At 43.3% G+C, this 17,960-nt stretch overlaps 1 protein-coding gene and 1 pseudogene across 1 annotated transcript in view; one reads left to right on the plus strand and one right to left on the minus strand.

The window, feature by feature from the left end:
* Positions 1 to 12,003, plus strand: part of LOC122915474 (glucokinase regulatory protein-like) — a 30,183-nt gene extending 18,180 nt beyond the window's left edge. Inside the window, 2 exon segments of the mRNA XM_044262241.1 lie at positions 10,285 to 10,434; positions 11,950 to 12,003. Coding sequence (XP_044118176.1) covers positions 10,285 to 10,434; positions 11,950 to 12,003 — 204 coding nt within the window.
* LOC122915777 lies at positions 596 to 1,599 on the minus strand (annotated as a pseudogene).
* Positions 12,004 to 17,960: the final 5,957 nt, after the last annotated feature.

Raw genomic sequence — 17,960 nt, forward strand, 5'->3', positions numbered from 1 at the left:
AAATGCTTTTTTTTTAATGTTATGAAAACAAAACACCCAGTTTCCCATTTTAAAACATATCCTTAGAATGGCATGCCTGGGTGGCTCAGAGGGTTAAAGCCTCTGCCTTTGGCTCGGGTCATGATCTCAGGGTCCTGGGATTGAGTTCTGCATCTGCTCTCTGCTCCACAGGGAGCCTGCTTCCTCCTCTCTGTCTCTCTGCCTGCCTCTCTGCCTACTTGTGATCTCTTTCTCAAATAAATAAATAAAATCTGTTTAAAAAAAAAAACAATCTTCTTTCAAAAAAACACTTAGACAAATTCTGGAGAATGTCCCTCTAGGCTTTTTTATGCATATGTAAGTATGTATATATATGTATACAAAAATAGGACCATCTTTGCCATGCTGTTTTTAACTTGCTTCTCTTCACTGAAAATTATGAACACCTTTCTGTACAAATATATCCATATTATCATTTTTTTAAATAAATGTCTATTTTAATGTTTTTCACAATAGAATAAATGCTTCTCTAGATGACTGCAGATACGTAAGGCTGTTTGGTAATATCCAGAACCACCAGGAATGGTTGTTTTCCTGATTGGTGTGTAGTCTCCAGTAATTATAAGGAATTACTTGTCTCGAACTGCTGTCAAACCAGCAGGACTGCATTTTTTTTTTAAGATTTTATTTATTTATTTGACAGACAGAGATCACAAGTAGGCAGAGAGGCAGGCAGAAAGAGAGAGGGAAGCAGGCTCCCTGCTGAGCAGAGAGCCCGATGCGGGGCTCGATCCCAGGATCCTGAGATCATGACCTGAGCCAAAGGCAGAGGCTTAACCCACTGAGCCACCCAGGTGCCCCAGCAGGACTGCATTTATGCATCCATCATTTTCAGGGTTGTTGGTAACCTGGGCATATTTTCCCCAAATAACTTTGCCTCCTTGTGTCACAAGGCCTAACTCGCTCACGTTCACCTCAATTACAGTACCTTTGGTAATAACACCCAAAGTTGTATACAGTGGGGATGAAGGATTTTTTTTTACACCAAGTATTGGCAGGCAAAAGGTGGCTTTCAATTCAGGATGTGTTACACAGGCCTTTTTGAAACGTAAGCCCATTGGCCTACTGAATCTTTCATATTTAGGTGGTTTTCGAGTAAAGCCATCTCCAACAAAGCAGACTTTAGTGACCATTCTTTTCCATGCTTTCTTCTTTCTCTTTCCTGTTCAAATAACTTTTAATACTTCTGTTTCTCCCTGGGCACGAACTTTGGGTAAAGGAACTTCCCATTTTCCTGCTTTCTCTTTTCGTTTTTGTTTAATCATATTAGAAAGTACTTTGGCTTGAGACTGTCCCTCCCTGTCCAGTAGATATGCAGGTAACTGCTCCTTGTGGAGTCTTTTCATCATTCTTTTGTTTGGTGTTTCTCTTTTCCTGCGTCTTGATAGTCTTTTTCATCTGTATTTTCTCAGGATGGCGCTTTCAGACCAATCATCTTTTTTGCCTTCTTTGAACGTTCATGAGCCTCTCGACCTTCTTTCTTTCTCTTTTTCTCATGGTAATCCAAACGATAGTCATAGCGCTTCCAGTGTAACTCAATATATTCATTTTGTGGCATGGTGACGGCTGCAGTGCTGTGGGGTGCAGCTGTTGGGGCACAAAGAAGATCTCAGTTTTCCTCCATATTATCATTTTTAAAAGATTTTTATTTATGTATTTGAGAGAGAGAATGAATGGGGGAGGGGAAGAGGGGCAGAGAGAGAAGCGGACTCCCTGCTGAGGGCAGAGCCCAAGCAGAGGCTGGATCCCAGGACCTGACGTCATGACCTGAGCTGAAGTCAGACACTAAGGTAACTTGAGCCCCCAGGAGTCCCTAATTCAAATTCCTTTAAGGACTATGGAGATTGACTCGTGTTACTTCTTCATGCCTTCTGGGCATATGCACCCATTCTTTTGGGCATATTTAATTTTTTCTTATTAATTTATAAGAGAGAGTGTATATAGCAAGGACAGTAGCCTTTTTTTAAAATTCCTGTTCTATGTTTTCCTCTAGTTTATGAAGATTTTTTATTTTTCCATTGTTGATGGAGAGATGTTTTCTTTACATTTTTACATAGTCACATCAATCAGTCATTTTTTGGTGTGTATAGCTTCTGTCTCTTGCTTGCTTCTGGTTTGTATCTTTCCAAATATATTGCGATTGTTTGAAATAAAAAGGCTTCCATTAGTAAATCTTTAGTTGCAGAAATATCGTTGATGTAAACTCCTCCCACACTTTTATTTTGAAAAATTTTCCACCCTACAGAAAAATTGCCAGAACAGTGAATACCCATACAACTTTCCCTAGATTCACCAATCTTTTTTTTTTTTAAGATTTTATTTATGTATTTAACAGAGAAAAACAGCACATAAGCAGGGGTAGTGGCAGGCAGAGGGAGAGGAAGAAGGAGAAGCAGGCTTCCCACTGAGCAGGGAACCTGACATGGGGCTTGCTCCCAGGATTCTGGGATTGAGACCTGCGCTGAAGGCAGATGCCCAACCGACTGAGCCACCCAGGCGCCCCGAAATTCACCAATATTTAACATTTTGCCACATCTGCTTCATCCGTCTTTTCCTCTGAATTATTTGAAAGATACTTTGACATAAGATGACATTTGACACAAATTACTGTGTCCCCTAAGAACAAGGACATTTGTCTACATAACCACAATATAATTTTCACACTCAGGAAAAAGGACTGTGAGTATGATTATTGAATATGCAGCCTGTGTTCAAATTTCCCCAATTATCTCTGCATTATTTTTATTTCCAGGTCCAGGATCCAATCAGAGATAACGTGTTGCACTTAGTTTTCTTTAATCTAGATGAATTCTTTAGCTGTTTTCTGTGTCTTTTATGACATTGATAGTACAGGAGTCTGACCAATTATTTTCCCGAATGTGCTTCACCTTGGATTGGCCCGATTGTTTCTTCATTATATTCAAGTGAAATGTTTTGGCAGGAGAGCCACAGAGATGAGGCTCATAGATGAGGGTATCATATCGGGAGATGTTTGATGTCAGTTTATTCCTTTACTGGTGATGTTATGTTTTATCACTTACTCAAAGTAGTGTCAGATTTCTTTTCTTTTTCTTTTTTAAACTTTTCTTTATTTATTTGAGAGAGGCAGAGAGAGAATACGAGTGGCAGGGGAGGGGCAGCGGGAGAGGGACATGCAGACTCCCCACTGAGCAGGGAGTCTATCGCAGGAGCCCAAAATCATGACCTCAGCTGAAGGCAGAAGCTTAACTAACTGAGACACCCAGGCGCCCTGGGTGTGTCAGATTTCTTTGCATCCTGTTCTTTAGTGATCTTTTACCCAGTGGTTTTAGCATCCACAGATCATTCTTGGTCGAATCAATTTATTACTCTGGTGCTTTTTAAATAGTTATTTTTTCTATCTTTCTGTCTACATTTATTAGTTGGGATTCTTCTGTAAAGAAAATCTCTCCCTTCTCTCCTCACACCATCTACATTTATTTAGACTCAGTTTGGAGTCATGAATTTTTTTGTTGTTAAATGTGTTTTAACCCATTCCTGTCATTACTGATTTTAATGCTCAAAATGAGAGCTTATTTGGGGCACCTGGGTGACTCAGTGGGTTCAAGCCTCTGCCTTTGGCTCAGGTCATGATCCCGGGGTCTTGGGATTGAGCCCCGCATCGGGCTCTCTGTTTGGCAGGGAGCCTGCTTCCCTTCCTCTCTCTCTCTGCCTGCCTCTCTGCCTACTTGTGATCTCTGTCTGTCAAAAATAAATAAAATCTTAAAAAAAAAAAAAGAGAGCTTATTCAAGCTGGCCCCTTTGTCGTTGTGACATAGTCACATTAGTGTTGGAACACTCTTTGCTGTGTTTCTTTTTAGAAAAAGAAAAAAAAGCACCTTTTCTCTAATGCAGAAGAGTAGCATATGATAGTCTTTTGTGCCTTGCGTTTTTTCTTAACAAGATATCTTAGAAACCACTCCACTTCAGTTTCTAACTCTGTTAATTATTACTTACCTGTGTGTGTGTATGTAGATGTGTGTCTGTACAGTAGTGTCCCCAGACATCTATGTAGGAGAACAGAAATGTTGTCCCAGGTTCACCTTGTACTTTCCTAGTTCCAGTTCTGGCTGGAATCCGTAGTTTTCAAGGAGCGCTGGTGGCTGTCCTTGGGGATCGGTACAGCAGTCCTGCCTTCTCATGATTGTGCTTCCACAGCTTCATTTACCCAAATCTACTGGTAGTCCAGAAGCAGATGACCCCTGTACCGAATGCCAAAGGGTCAGTAGTAGTCCAACCCTATGTCACGATGCCTACATCATTCCCATCCCTTCATGTCATGGAGCAGCCATTTTGGCATCTCATATCGTCACCAGAAGGCGAAGGTTGAATACAGTACAATAAGATATTTTGTGAGAGAGACCCCAGTCACGTAACTTTTATCAAAGTTTGCTGTTACAATTGTTCTATTTTATTATTGGTGGTGTTCATCTCTTACTGTGCCTAATGCATGAACTAATCTTTATCGTTGGAATGTACGATAGGAGAAAATGGTATGTGTATGGCTCCATACTGTTCACAGTAGCAGACATCTACAGGGGGTCTGGAACTTATCCTCTGGGGTAAGACGGGGCTGCTGTATTTAGAAACCTAGGTGCTAGGTACGCTCACTGCTACTGTTGACTTTGCCTCTAAGCAAAATTCTTTGGTAGAAAGAACAAGGAAATACAGGGACACAGTCAGTTAAATGTTGGACTCTTGATTTTGGTTCAGGTTATGACCTCAGGGTCATGAGATTGAGCCCTACGTCTGGTTCCAAGCTCAGCGTGGAGTCTGCTTGAGATCCTCTCTCTCCCTCTGTTCCTCTTCCTGCTTGCATGTGCGCGCGTGCACTCTTTCTCCCGTATCAAAAAAAGAAGGAAAGAAAGAAATAAAGAAAATGAACCAACGAACAAGGAAATACAGTTGATCTTGAACAACATGGGGTTAGACGCATTGGCACCTCACACCGTTGAAAATCCCCGTATAACGCTTGACTCCCCTAGACTTAACTAATAGCGTACTCTAGACCAGAAGCCTTCCCAATAACATAAACACTCAATTAACACATATTTTTTAAGTTATATGTATTATATGCTGTAACCTTACAATAAAATAACCTAGAGAAAAGAAAACATCAAGAAAATAATACAGAGGGGTGCCTGGGTGGTTCATTCATCAAGCATCTGTCTTCTGCTCAGGTCATGATCCCGGGATCCTGGGATCAAGCCCCACATTGGCTCCCTGCTCTGCAGGAAGCATGCTTCTCCCTCTCCTACTCCCTCTCTTGTGTTCCCTCTCTTGCTCTGTCACCGTCTGTCAAATAAATAAATAAAATCTTACAAAAAAGAAAAGAAAAAACCATACAAAAAATTCATTTATAGTACACCACCCTGTATTTTTGAAAAAAATCTGCATATAAGTGGACCTGTGTAGTTAAAATCTTTGTTGTCCAAGGGTCAACTGTATATGTTTTTTTCACATAAGTAGATATATATATGTATATATACATACATACATATTTATGAATTTATATATGTTCTCCTACCTGTTTTCCCTTAATGAGAACGTTAATTCCCAACATCGTCAATTTATTTGTCCATTTCCTTAGTCCTACAATAAATACCCACTTTGAAATTGCTACCCTGATTCCACTACCATCAACAAACTTACCAAGAAACAGTAAAGATTTCTTTGCAGTTCTTTTTGTCTCCTGACCATATTCCACAAAAAAACCTGGGTGGCTTAGTGGGTTGAAGCCTCTGCCTTCGGTTTGGGTCATGATCCTAGGGTCCTGGGATCGAGCCCCAAATCCGGGCTCTCTGCTCAGCAGGGAGCCTGCTGCCCCTTTCTCTCTCTGCCTGACTCTCTGCCTACTTGTAATTTCTCTGTCAAATAAATAAATAAAATCTTTTTAAAAAAAAAAGTCACTAGGATTAAATTTTTCCCCTCTCTGTAGTTATGTTATCAATATGATATATAGTGAGTTTCATTTCCTTTTTTTTTTTTAATTTTAGAGGGTTTGTTTTTATTTTTAGGATTTTATTCATTTATTTGTCAGAGAGAGAGACAGGGAGAGCACAACAGGGGGAGCGGCAGACAGAGGGCGAAGCAGGCTCCCCGCTGGGCAGGGACCCCCCCCCCCCAACTGCAGGACTCCATCCCCGGGCCTTGGGATCATAACCTGAGCCAAAGGCAGACACTTAACCAACTGAGCCACCCAGGTGTCCCTGAGTTTTTTGTTTTTGATACCACTTTGTCTTTTGAATATGTAAAACATAACATGGTTTAAAGTCAGACTGTATAATAAGGAGATGTCCCATCCCCTTCTCTCTTCCTTCCACTTGTTTCCTCTCATCCCTGCAGGTAAACAATTTCATTAGTTACTGACTTGCCTTCCAATGTTTCTTTTTGCCAAAAAAGCATATTTGTATGTACTTTGCAATTTTTCTTTTACAAGAGACACTGTGCTATGTATAGTCTTTTGTGCTTCAATGAGATATCCTGAAAATAACTCCACTTGGGTTTATAAAACCCTTCCTCATTATTTTTTACATTTGTGTGTAGATTGTACATGTGCAAGAATGATTGGGGCAGTCTCTGATGTAGGGCATTTGGTTGTCTCCAGTGTTTTGCTGTTACCAATAATGATGCAATGAACATGCGTGTGTTTCTGTAATGTAGAAGTGTATCTTTGGGTAAATTCCTAGAAGAACGAGAGTTGGATCAAAGGACAAATACATACGTAATTCCATTAGATACGGCAGCATTTCCCCTCCATTTTGCTTCTTATACCAGCAATACAGGAGATTGCCCGTTTCCTATAGTTCCTTTTTTTTAAAAAAGGTTTATTTATTTATTGGAGGGAGAGGAGGGCAGAGGGAGAGAGTCTTATGCGGACTCCCCACTGCGTGTGGATCCCAGCATGGGGCTCAATCCCATGACCCTGAGATCAGGACCTGAGCCAAGACCAAGAGTTGGATGCTTCACCAACTGAGCCACCGAGGCACCCCTTCCCCATAGCCTCTTTAAAAGCATTCAAAAGCTTTTGAATTTTTGCCAATCTGGTAGATGAGAAATTCTATTTCTGTGTGGTTTTCATTCTATTTTGCTTATTATGTGTTTGGTTGAGCATGCTTAAAGGTCTTTAGTAAATCTTTTTCTTGGTGAACTGTGTGTTCATGTAAATACATGAAATACACTCATTTTCTAATGGTATTGGGATCTGGATGCTCCCTTGATTTTTAGTACTTTATTTCTATTTAAAAATATATTTATTTGAAAAAGAGACAGTGAGAGAGCACAAGCAGGGGGAGCAACATGCAGAGGGAGAGAGAGAGAAGCAGGCTTCCCGCTAAGCAATGACCTCGATGCTGGCCTTGATCATGACCTGAGCTGAAGGCAGAGGCTTAACTGACTGAGCCCCTGATTTTTAGTACTTTATAAATCAGGGGCATTAGTTCTTTCTTTCTGATATGCATTGTAAATATTTCATTTGGGTTTTAACCATGCAAATGTCTTTGTTTTAATTCTAGTGGGGTAGAACTTATTAATCCATTTTTTGTTGAATCTGGACTGTGAGGCACAAAAAGCTCTCTGCTACCCCCAGGTTGTAAAGGGATTCCACCTGTGTTTTCTTCTAGTACATGTTTCTTCTAGTAAAAATGGTTTCTTTTTTCCTTTCCTTCTTTTTTTTTTTAGATACTTAGACCTGCAATTCATTAGTTTATTCTTCTCTATGGATTAAGGTATGAACCCAATTTTATTTTTTTCTACGTGACAATCTGATCGTTTCTCTCCATATATATATATATATATATATATAATTTATTTGAGAGGGAGAGAGAGCAAGCGAGAGAGAAGGGGCTGGGGGCAGGGCAGAAGCAGGCTCCCCGTTGAGCAGGGAGCCATGGAGAGCTCCATCCCTGGACCCCAAGATCACAACCTGAGCTGAAGGCAGATGTTACCAACTGAGCCCCCCAAACGCCCCATCTCAATACATTTTTAAAATTCATCTTTTCCTGAGTGATTTGAGGTGCAGCCTCTATCAGATACCAGTTCCCATGTCCACTGGTTTATTTCTGGACTTTCTGTTCTGTTCTACCAGTCTGTCCATTGATGTGATGATGCCATTCAGTTTAAATACAGAGGCTTATTGTGGGCTTAATATTTGAAAGGTTAATGCTTCTCTCACTCTTCTTTTTAAGGATTTTTCTAGGTACAGTTGCTGCCTTTTTTCTATATGGACTTTAAAATGAATGTGTCTGGATTCAGATTATGTACACTTGAAAATATTTTTGTGTTAATGATAGTTCATGGTACAAATGGTTATTTGATGGTCAGTGACATAAATGATAAAACCCAGATTTGACTGATCTCTTTCCCACAGGGCAGTCTGTGTACTGCATACTAGCTAGCTTCATTCTGATTGGTCAGATTTCTGCGTGCACTTTTTTTTTTTGCCAAATGAGCCATGATATCTTTTTCTTATTTTTATCTAAATTCCTGTTTGTTAACATACAGTGTAATGTTAGATTCAGGTGTATAGTATCATGATTCAACACTTCCATACAACACCCGGTGCCCATCACAAGCGCACTTCTTAATCCCCATCGCCTGCTTCACCCACCTCCCCCCCTCCAACCTCCACTCTGGTAACCATTGCTCTGTAGCTAACAGTCTGTTTCCTGGTTTGCCTCTCTCTCTCTCTCTCTCTCTCTCCCTTTTTCATTTTCCCCTTTGTTTTGTTTCTTAAATTCCACACACGAGTGAAATCCTACGGTGTTCATCTTCCTCAGACTGACTTAGTTCACTTATCCTCATAGTCTCTAGCTGCATCCACATCCTTGCAAATGTTCCTCTTCAGTACTCATGTCCTTGTCAATCGCTCTTATTTTCAGTATACCCTCTGCAAGGTGTGTGTGTGACCTGCTCCTTCTAGAATGCCAGCATAAGGAGGCAGAAATAGTGGTAGCTTGTTCCCTAGCCTGGCAAGGACCCAGTAATGAATCCCCTCAATTCGTTTTCTGGACTCTTTTTACAGGAATATACGCAAAGTGCAGTAATAGAAGGTTATATAAAGGCAAGAGATGAGGGCCAAGGACAGGGGGGCTTTCACTCACAGTACCGTGTGTGTTTGCACAGTGTTTTAGTATTCAGTGTGCTTTCATATACGTTATCTTATTCCCCCAAGGAGATGATTGTGGCCAAGTAGGGAATGCCTTCATCACAGATCAGAAGACCTGGATTTAGGTCCTGATTCTACATGTTACTATCATATAAACTTATTCAAGTGGCTTCTTTTTTTTTTTTAAGATTTTATTTATTTGTTTGACAGAGAGAGACACAGCAAGAGAGGGAACACAAGCAGGGGAGTGGGAGAGGGAGAAGCAGGCTTCCCGTGGAGCAGGGAGCCCAATGCAGGGCTAAGGATCATGACCTGAGCTGAAATGAAGGCAGATGCTTAACGAATGAGTCACCCAGGGGCCCCTCAAGTTAATTCTCTTTATTTTTTAAGATTTATTTATTTATTTGAGAGAGAAAGAGAAAGTACAAACGGTGGGAGGGGCAGAGGGAGAAGGAGAGAAAGAATCTCCAGTGGGATCCCGACACAGGGCTCGATCTCCTGACCCTGAGATCGCGACCTGAGCCAAACTCAAGAGTCGGCTTAACCGACTGAGCCACCCAGGTGCCCCTCAAGTTACTTTACTTTTGACCTCTAGTTTCCACAGATGTAGAAATGGGGATTAAAAAAGCCTAGTTCATTGGGTTGTTATAGGGGTTAAATTGAGCTAATTTTCAACACATGTGTATTGATCAACAACCATGTATCAGCCATTATCAAAAAGATTGGGGCTCTGGAGCAGAGTAAGACACCACCTCTGCTCCAGGAGCCTTGGGTTTAGTGGAATGAGTCCCAGGACCTTCACTTCTCCCCTGTCAGGCTCCTGGGGGGCAAAAGGAACGTTCTGATAAGTGCAAAACCCTTCTCAAGAACTCAGAGAAGAGATGTATGTCCTGGGGGGTGAAAAGCACAAATGTGTGACAGCAGCAGTTTTGCCGGGCACAGTCCTGGTTTACAACTACCTTCCTAACATCTAAACTCGGGGCTGGTCAAACAAATTCCATCTGTATTTAGGTCCCTAGTTTTTGATCCCTGGATTCCTGTCTGACAAAAGGGCCCTCTGCACCCTGTTGCTCTCCCATCCTCTCATTTCCCAGACCCCCGTGTGTGTGCGCCCTGTTTAGAAGTTCCAGCATGAGCTAAGCACCAAGTGGGTGCGAAATACCGTGAGTACAGGGACCCATGTGCTTCTTGAGAAGATCCTCCAAAACCACATGTTAGACCTGCACATTCGCAACTCCAAGCTCTCCTGGAGGGCTCTGGCCATGCTGCAGGTAGGCGGCGATGGGACGTGGCTGGCTGGGGCCTGGCCTCCTGCCTGGGCTGCCACAGAGCTATGGACGTGGGTGGGGCTAAGGGCTGACTTTCTTCCTGCTGTTGTCTTATTGGGCTCATCCTCTCCTCTAGGGAACGCATGTGCATGCTTGGGGCATGCCTGTGAGATTATAACTATCAGACAATTCTTTCAGTTACAAGTATGGGACAGACACCCAATTCATTCTGGTTTAAGCTAAACAAGGCACATGACTAGTTCACGTAACTGGGGTCCCAGGATAGCCAGATCCCAGTACTCTAAACAATGTACTCCAGAGAGTGTCAGCCTTGAGTTTTCTTCTATGTTGCTCTCCTCCTCAGGCAGCTTTTCTCCAACAGGTGGCAAACGGGGCCCCAGCAGTGCCGGCCCTGCATCCTACCAATGTAGCAACCCGGATGGAAGGAGAGTTTATCTGTGCCCATGATTCCCATGCATGCCTGGGAGGAAGGTGGCTTGTCGTGGGTCACATGCCATCCCTGAGCTGGTCACTGTTCTCCAGGGGAAAGCCACCCTCTGCCCAGGCCTGGCTCATGTGCTCTCCCTGTGGGATGGCCCTGGAGGAAAGGTTGGGAAGTGAGTCTCAGTCAAACAGCCTGGCCTGAGAATGGTGAAACAATACCCTGCTGTGAACTGGTATTTCTGGGCGCATGAAGCCCATGGAGGCATGGTGGGCTCGCAGCACAGGAGTAGGAGGAGAGGCCCAGTTCCCGGGGCCACCCGCAGCCCAGGGTGGGGGAAAAAAGGCTCTGTACTTTGGTGGTGTGTTGGGGGATGGTTCTTGCCCTTGACCCACTGGCATATTCTGATTTCAGAAATAAAACAAAATGCCTTGTTTTGGAAAGTTAACCTTCCGATCTCAGTAGATCAGAGTCAATAAATAAAAGGTGGGACAAGACGGGTGGCATGGGTTGGTCCCAACAACCGGTTTATTATTTTACATCCTCCCTGCCCCTCAAACCCATCTCGTTGTCCACTGATCCAGACCTTATCCCAGCACCTCTGTATCCCTCATCTCCAACATGTGGATTTGTGTGTGCGCACCTGCGCATACCTGCGGCTCCTGCACGGACTCACACGCGCAGGGAGAAGCGGGAACCTAGGTGATTCCAGAGGAAGGGGAAAAGTTGTATCCCCAACATAGGACTCCCAGAGAAAGGATCCCAGTTAGGCAGGACAGCAGGCTCCTCATCCCGAGAATTGAAAGCTGCATCCACAGAGCAGACCCTGAAGTGAGAGGGGCTTCCCCTGCCCTAGTTTGTAAGGGGGACATCCGGAACTCGGGGGTTGCTGAACAGCCTCTGGTGGGGGGGTGCGACGAACACTAGAACCCGGGTCCGTCCATTTCAGACCTCAGCTTCGGCTGTTTGTGGACATGGGGAAGGCAAACCTTGCCCATCGCAGACCCATTCCAGCCCTTCGGTGCCTACGGCGCAGGACTCTGATAAAAGAGCGGTGGCTCCCCCTTGTGCCCGAGAAGTACACGGGGAAAAGCTCCGGAGCTCCCTGGAACCTTCAGGCTGTAGGGTGACGGCTAAGTGGAGCATAACCAATAGCATGGAGGACAAGGGGCGTTAGAGAGTAGTAGGGAATTTGGGTAAATTGGAAGGGGAGGTGAACCATGAGAGACTATGGACTCTGAAAAACAGTCTGAGGGGTTTGAAGTGGCGGGGGGGGGGGGTGGGAGGTTGGGGTACCAGGTGGTGGGTATTATAGAGGGCACAGCTTGCATGGAGCACTGGGTGTGGTGAAAAAATAATGAATACTGTTTTTCTGAAAATAAATAAATTGGGAAAAAAAAAAAAAAAAAAAAAAAAAGGAGCCAAAGAGATTTTGGTTTTATGAGGATAGAGTCACCAGCCTTGTAAAGGCAGGCGTAAGCGCCCCTAAAATGTCTGGGGGCCCCCTGCCTCTATTGGAGTGCTCTTTCCCGGTCATACATTGGCATTTTAAAGAAATATTTTATTTATTTATTTGACAGACAGAGATCACAGTAGGCAGAGAGGCAGGCAGAGAAGCAGGGGAAGCAGGCTCCCTGCTGAGCAGAGAGCCCAATATGGGGCTTGCCCAGGACTCTGAGGTCATGACCTGAGCTGAAGACAGAGGCTTTAACCCACAGAGCCACCCAGGCGCCCCATACATTGGCATTTACATTGGACCTGAGATCCTTAACGGGGGCCACATTCTTCAACTATCACTCCCCTGACTTTTCAGTTTCATCCCTTTGGTTTTCATTCTCCAAAAATGCATCTTCTGAACTCCATAACTCAAGATGGGTAAAGTGAGGAAAGGGTCCTGCAAAAGATTTCTGTTCCTCTTTACCTAGAACTCTCCTGCTTGTTTTCATTGGGTCAATTCCTCTTTCTTCTTGGCATCGTGAGCAGGGTCGTCAGAAGAGGTACCCAGCTCTCTAGAACGGGAGAGGGCAGAGTATTCCATTGATGCTGTTGATGATGCCGGCCTGCCGTAGCCTCGCTCCCAGATGTGGATGGATATGGTTCAGGGTCCGATTTCCCCAATGCTGGATGCAGGAGGACTCTAGAAGTCCAGATGGTGTTTTGTTGTGTTCTGTTGCCAAGTACCTGGATGATGCAGTAGTATCAAGTCAGTTCAAGTCTGGTTCAGTTGTGTGTGATGTTCAGGTATAATGAACTTGATGGAGTTGCAGCTGGAGGAGACAAAGATGGCTAAGGTCTGATCCCCCCCCCCCAGGAATTCATAAGCACAAAAGAACAATTTTAATACAAGACAGAGAGAGTTGAGATGGATTTAAAAAGCAGGTTTATTTGGGGAGATTACAGGGTAGGCCAAGATTCAAGGAATATTTTGGAAGAGAGGAGGTTAGGGGGTGCCTGGGTGGCTCAGTTGGTTAAGCAACTGCCTTCAGCTTAGGACTTGATCCTGGAGTCCCAGGATTGAGTCCCACATTGGGCTCTTTGCTCAGTGGGGAGTCTGCTTCTCCTCCTGACTCTATTCCCTCTCAGGCTCTCTCTCAAATAAATAAATAAAATCTTAACCAAAAAAAAGAAAAAAGAAAGAAAGAAAGAAGGTTGGGGTGGGATGAGGGAACATCCAAAGGAAACCTGGGAATGTTTGGACACATGTACTGATGTGTGTTTCCAATATCAGAGAGTCAGGTCATTGTTATGGAACCTGACCTCTAGGCAGAGCTAAAGAGGTTCAAAGACTTTTTAGAATTATCCAGAGACAAATGGTAGGGTGACAAGATTTACCATTATTTTGAATAAAGCAAACTTCTGAGGTTAAAAAAGCTGTAATCTATTATCAACACAAGGCAGTAATTCTGCTGAAGCGATGAAAGGATCTATCCCAGAAGATTGGGTTGGATTGTGGAAAATGAAGGAAACAATTTCCTGCTCTATTCATTTGCTCAATCAAAAGTAAGAGGTGAGGGTGGGAGATATTTAGATATTGCATATACTTCAAACTTAATATATTAAAAACTGGAGTCCAGGATCTCTCCTCTCAATCAGTCATTCTTTTCATAACATGGGTGGTCTTGAATATTAGACGAGGGCCAGGCACATGGGACAGTAAGGCTGAAAGAAGACACTGGGACCAGGTAGGAGATCATGGGGCCTCGATAGGACTCCAGTGATGGGCCCTAAAGCACAGCAAAGTGTCTAAGATCCAATCCAAATTCAGCTATGGTTTGGACAGGGAGGGGATTAAATCCTAGACACTGAATCTAGGAGGTGTGAAATGCTTCCATCCAGGAGGAGAGAAGATTTGGGCTTACCTATAAACTAGAGGCTGGTGTGCTCTGTCATGGGAGGAAGAGACAGAAAGGGGAGCCAGGAGCATCTTGTAATGCCAGAAAGTAAAGAAGCGCCCATAAAAACAAAAGAATCAGGTCATATCAAAGGGACAGAGGAATCAACCTGAGAGAGCTCCCAGTGGCCAACGTTGGAACAATTTGAGCAACAAACGAAATAATGTTGGACTGGACTATAACACAGAGTTCAAAATAAGTATGCATAAGTTCATGCTGTTATAACAAAATAATTGAATAAGTAAATTAGAGGAGGAAACAAATCTTCCCTACACAAGAATTCCAAATAATATAGGTAGATATACCCCACTGCAAGAGATGGAGCTTAACAACCCCTTTCTCCTTCCAACGTAGGCTATACATAGGGGCTCGCTTCCAAAGAAGAGAGTATGGAAAGAGAAAAATGATAGCTTCACTGGGGAGAAACCTGCCAGGCACTCACTACCTTGGCCAAGTAATGAAGATTCAAAACACCAGCTGCTGTCATGTACTACCTGAGATGATGTAATGAGAAGGTCATGTCGCCTCTGTGGTATTTTCCCCAAAGTACATAACCTCAGTCTAAGCCTCCAGAAAACAGAGAAACCCAAATGTAAGAACCTGCCTGCCAGTACTCCTATAAACTGTCAAGGTCAGAGAAACTGTCACAGACCAGAGGTAGACTAAAGAAGCATGATAACTACATCCAGTGTGGGCCCTAGGTTGGATGCTGGACAGAAAAAGGACTTTAGTGGAAAACCTGGTGAAATCTGAATGAAGTTTGGCACTCAGTTAAAAGTAAATGTACCAGTGTTAGTCACGTAGATTTGACACGTGTACCAAAGTTCTATAAGATGTTAACATTGGGTGAAACTGGGTGAAGGGTGTACGGGAACTCACTGGGCTCCCTTTGCAACTTTTCTGTAAATCTAAAATTATTCCAAAATAGGGTTTATTAAGAAAATAAAATTCCTGATCATAGTAAGCTATATGTGGAAAGGGGTAAATATAATTAAAATATTCAGAGGGCCTTGAAAGAGGTTTTAATTTAAGAATTTGATACGTTAAGTGTGTATATTGCATTTTAAAGGGGTTGCATTAAAAAATGGTGTTAGTGGGGTGCCTGGGTGGCTCAGTGGGTTAAAGCCTTTGCCTTCGACTCAGGTCATGATCCCAGGGTCCTGGGATCGAGCCCCACATCAGGCTCTCTGCTCAGAGGGGAGCCTGCTTCCCCCCCCCTCTCTCTGCCTGCCTCTCTGCCTACTTGTGATCTCTGTCTAATAAATAAATAAAATCTTTTTAATAATGGGGTTGGCTAGATAGTAAATATCTTAGTCATTGCACACCCCCTATGGTTGGCGCTGGAACTGCTTGCTGTTGTAGCACGAGAGCAGAGACAGTAAGTAAAATGAGTGTGGCTGTGCTCCAGTAAATCTTTATTTACAAAAACAGGTATCAGGCTAGCCTTGACCCTCAGAACAGTTTGTCAACCCTTGTACCGAAAGAACAAAAACAGAATTGAACTTCCACATAGTAAAGGAAAAAATGGAGTAATTAATTAAAAATACTTTGTTATCCAACTAAAAGGCAAGAAATGAGAGAAAAAGAAATATAAAACAGGATGAAATAGAAAGTGCCTTGTAAAAGGGTAATTTTGATCCCAATGTTTTAGTAACTGCATTAAATAGAATGGGATGTGTAACGGAACTGGAAATGGAGGGTGTGCTGTTTGGGGTGGGACAGTCTGGCTGTGTGAGTGGAGGTCTTGGCTCTTGGATTCCCCAGGAAAGATTTCCGTGCGGATCCGTGCTCTCATGAAGACAGCTGGGGTTGGGGTGGGGGGATGGGCATTAAGGAGGATGCGTGATATAATGAGCGCTGGGTGATATATGGGACTGATGAATCACTGAACTCTACCCTGAAATTAATAATACAGTGTATGTTAACTAACTTGAATTTTAATAAGGAGAGAAGAAAGTAGCAAGCACAAAGTAGTTTATTGAGGACGGTACACTCTCAAGGTAGGAGAAGGGGGAAGGCTCAGAGAAGGCAACTGCCCTGAGGCTACAGGAGTCTTTTCTGTGTGTGTGTGTGTGTGTGTGTGTGTTGGGTGGGGGGTGGAGGGGGTCTTGTGTCATACATTGGTCAGCCTCTAATGGAGGCTGCGACCAATCCTTTGAGCGAGTCCTCCCACAGGTTTGAGAGAGGTTAGGTTTTTGTTTGTTTGTTTGTTCTTTAAGATTTTTATTTACTTATTTGACAGAGAGAGAGAGAGCACAAGTAGGCAGAGAGAGAGGGGGAAGCAGGCTCCCTGCTGAGCAGAGAGATGTGGGGCTCCATCCCAGGACCCTGGGATCATGAGCTGAGCTGAAGGCAGAGGCTTAATCCATGGAGCCACCCAAATACCCCCAAAGAATACATTTTTAAACACATAGAGAAAACAGTGGGGGCGCCTGGGTGGCTCAGTTGCTTAAGCGTCTGACTTTGACTCAGGTCACCATCCTGGGGTCCTGGGATTAAGCCCTGTGTCTGGCTCTCTGCTCAGTGGGAAGCCTGCTTCTCCCTCTCCCTTTGCCCCTTCCCCTGCTTAGAGACTCCTCTCTCTCTCACTCTCTCTCAAATAAATAAATAAAATCCTTTTTTAAACGTGTTTGTCAAATTGCACACACTTGTTCTTAGAACCAAAACTGTACCTCTACCCCTAACCTTAGAACTCCAGGCTGGCATATACTAGTAACCTGCCACGGAAGGTGTGCTCAGCCTATCAAGTATCATTATAATCTCTATAGTGACTGCAAAGTCTTCATAATATGGATATATCATGTGTTTTTTAACCACTTCCTTGATGTTGGGCTTACTGAGCATATTACTTTGGCTGCCCCAGTGGGTTGAAAATTCTGTAAGGTGAGATACCATCATTGTCTTTTTCAAAAACAATGCCTGCTATTCAATAGTTATTTAATTGAATTTGATCTTCCAAATTAACATTCCTATAAGAAAAAAAAATACCCTGGCCAGTTTTCTTCATCTTTAGTATAGCATAAGTTGATTCTTGGTAAATTTTGTTTACAGTGAGTTAACCATAGAGAATCCAGTTAACTCTGGGTATAATGACATAATAAATCTTCTAGAAAATGAGACTATGGATTTTGAAGTTGAGTGATCTTCTAAGAACATTTAATTTCCCTAAGTGATATCTCTGTTTCAGTGCTATAGTAACTAAGAAATGTGTCAAACTTTGGAGTTAGGAAACCATATATAATCACATTTCCTGAGAGTATCTGTGCTTAAGATAGCCTAGCTTTCCTAAATGTACTTGCCTCAGTATTCTAATTCGTGATTGGGAACATATGACAGCAGACCTGGACCTCTAGGGAGTGAATGGTTCCAGAGAAGATGCTTATAGGACAAGACAAGCCCTTTGGAGGGGCTGCTCCTTTGAAATCTTGCCTCCATACTCTCTATGCCAACTTGTCCAACCCAATCCTAGTAGAATGCTAAAGGAGGTCTTCCCTGAGCATTAGCTGCCAAGGCAGAGCCCATGGGCAGCTGCAGGAAGGGGCCTCTGAGGGACACATCTCCGAGAAGAGACCCAAGCAGCTCGCACGTTGGCTGGGCCCTGTCAGGTTGACCTTGCAATGACCATTGTGCTGTCATATGGAGTCACAACCTTGAGGGGTAATATTGTTTGGCTGAGAGGGGCAGGGGCTTGAGAA

Source organism: Neovison vison, chromosome 8 (assembly GCF_020171115.1).
Source record: "Neovison vison isolate M4711 chromosome 8, ASM_NN_V1, whole genome shotgun sequence".
NCBI lineage: Eukaryota > Metazoa > Chordata > Mammalia > Carnivora > Mustelidae > Neogale > Neogale vison.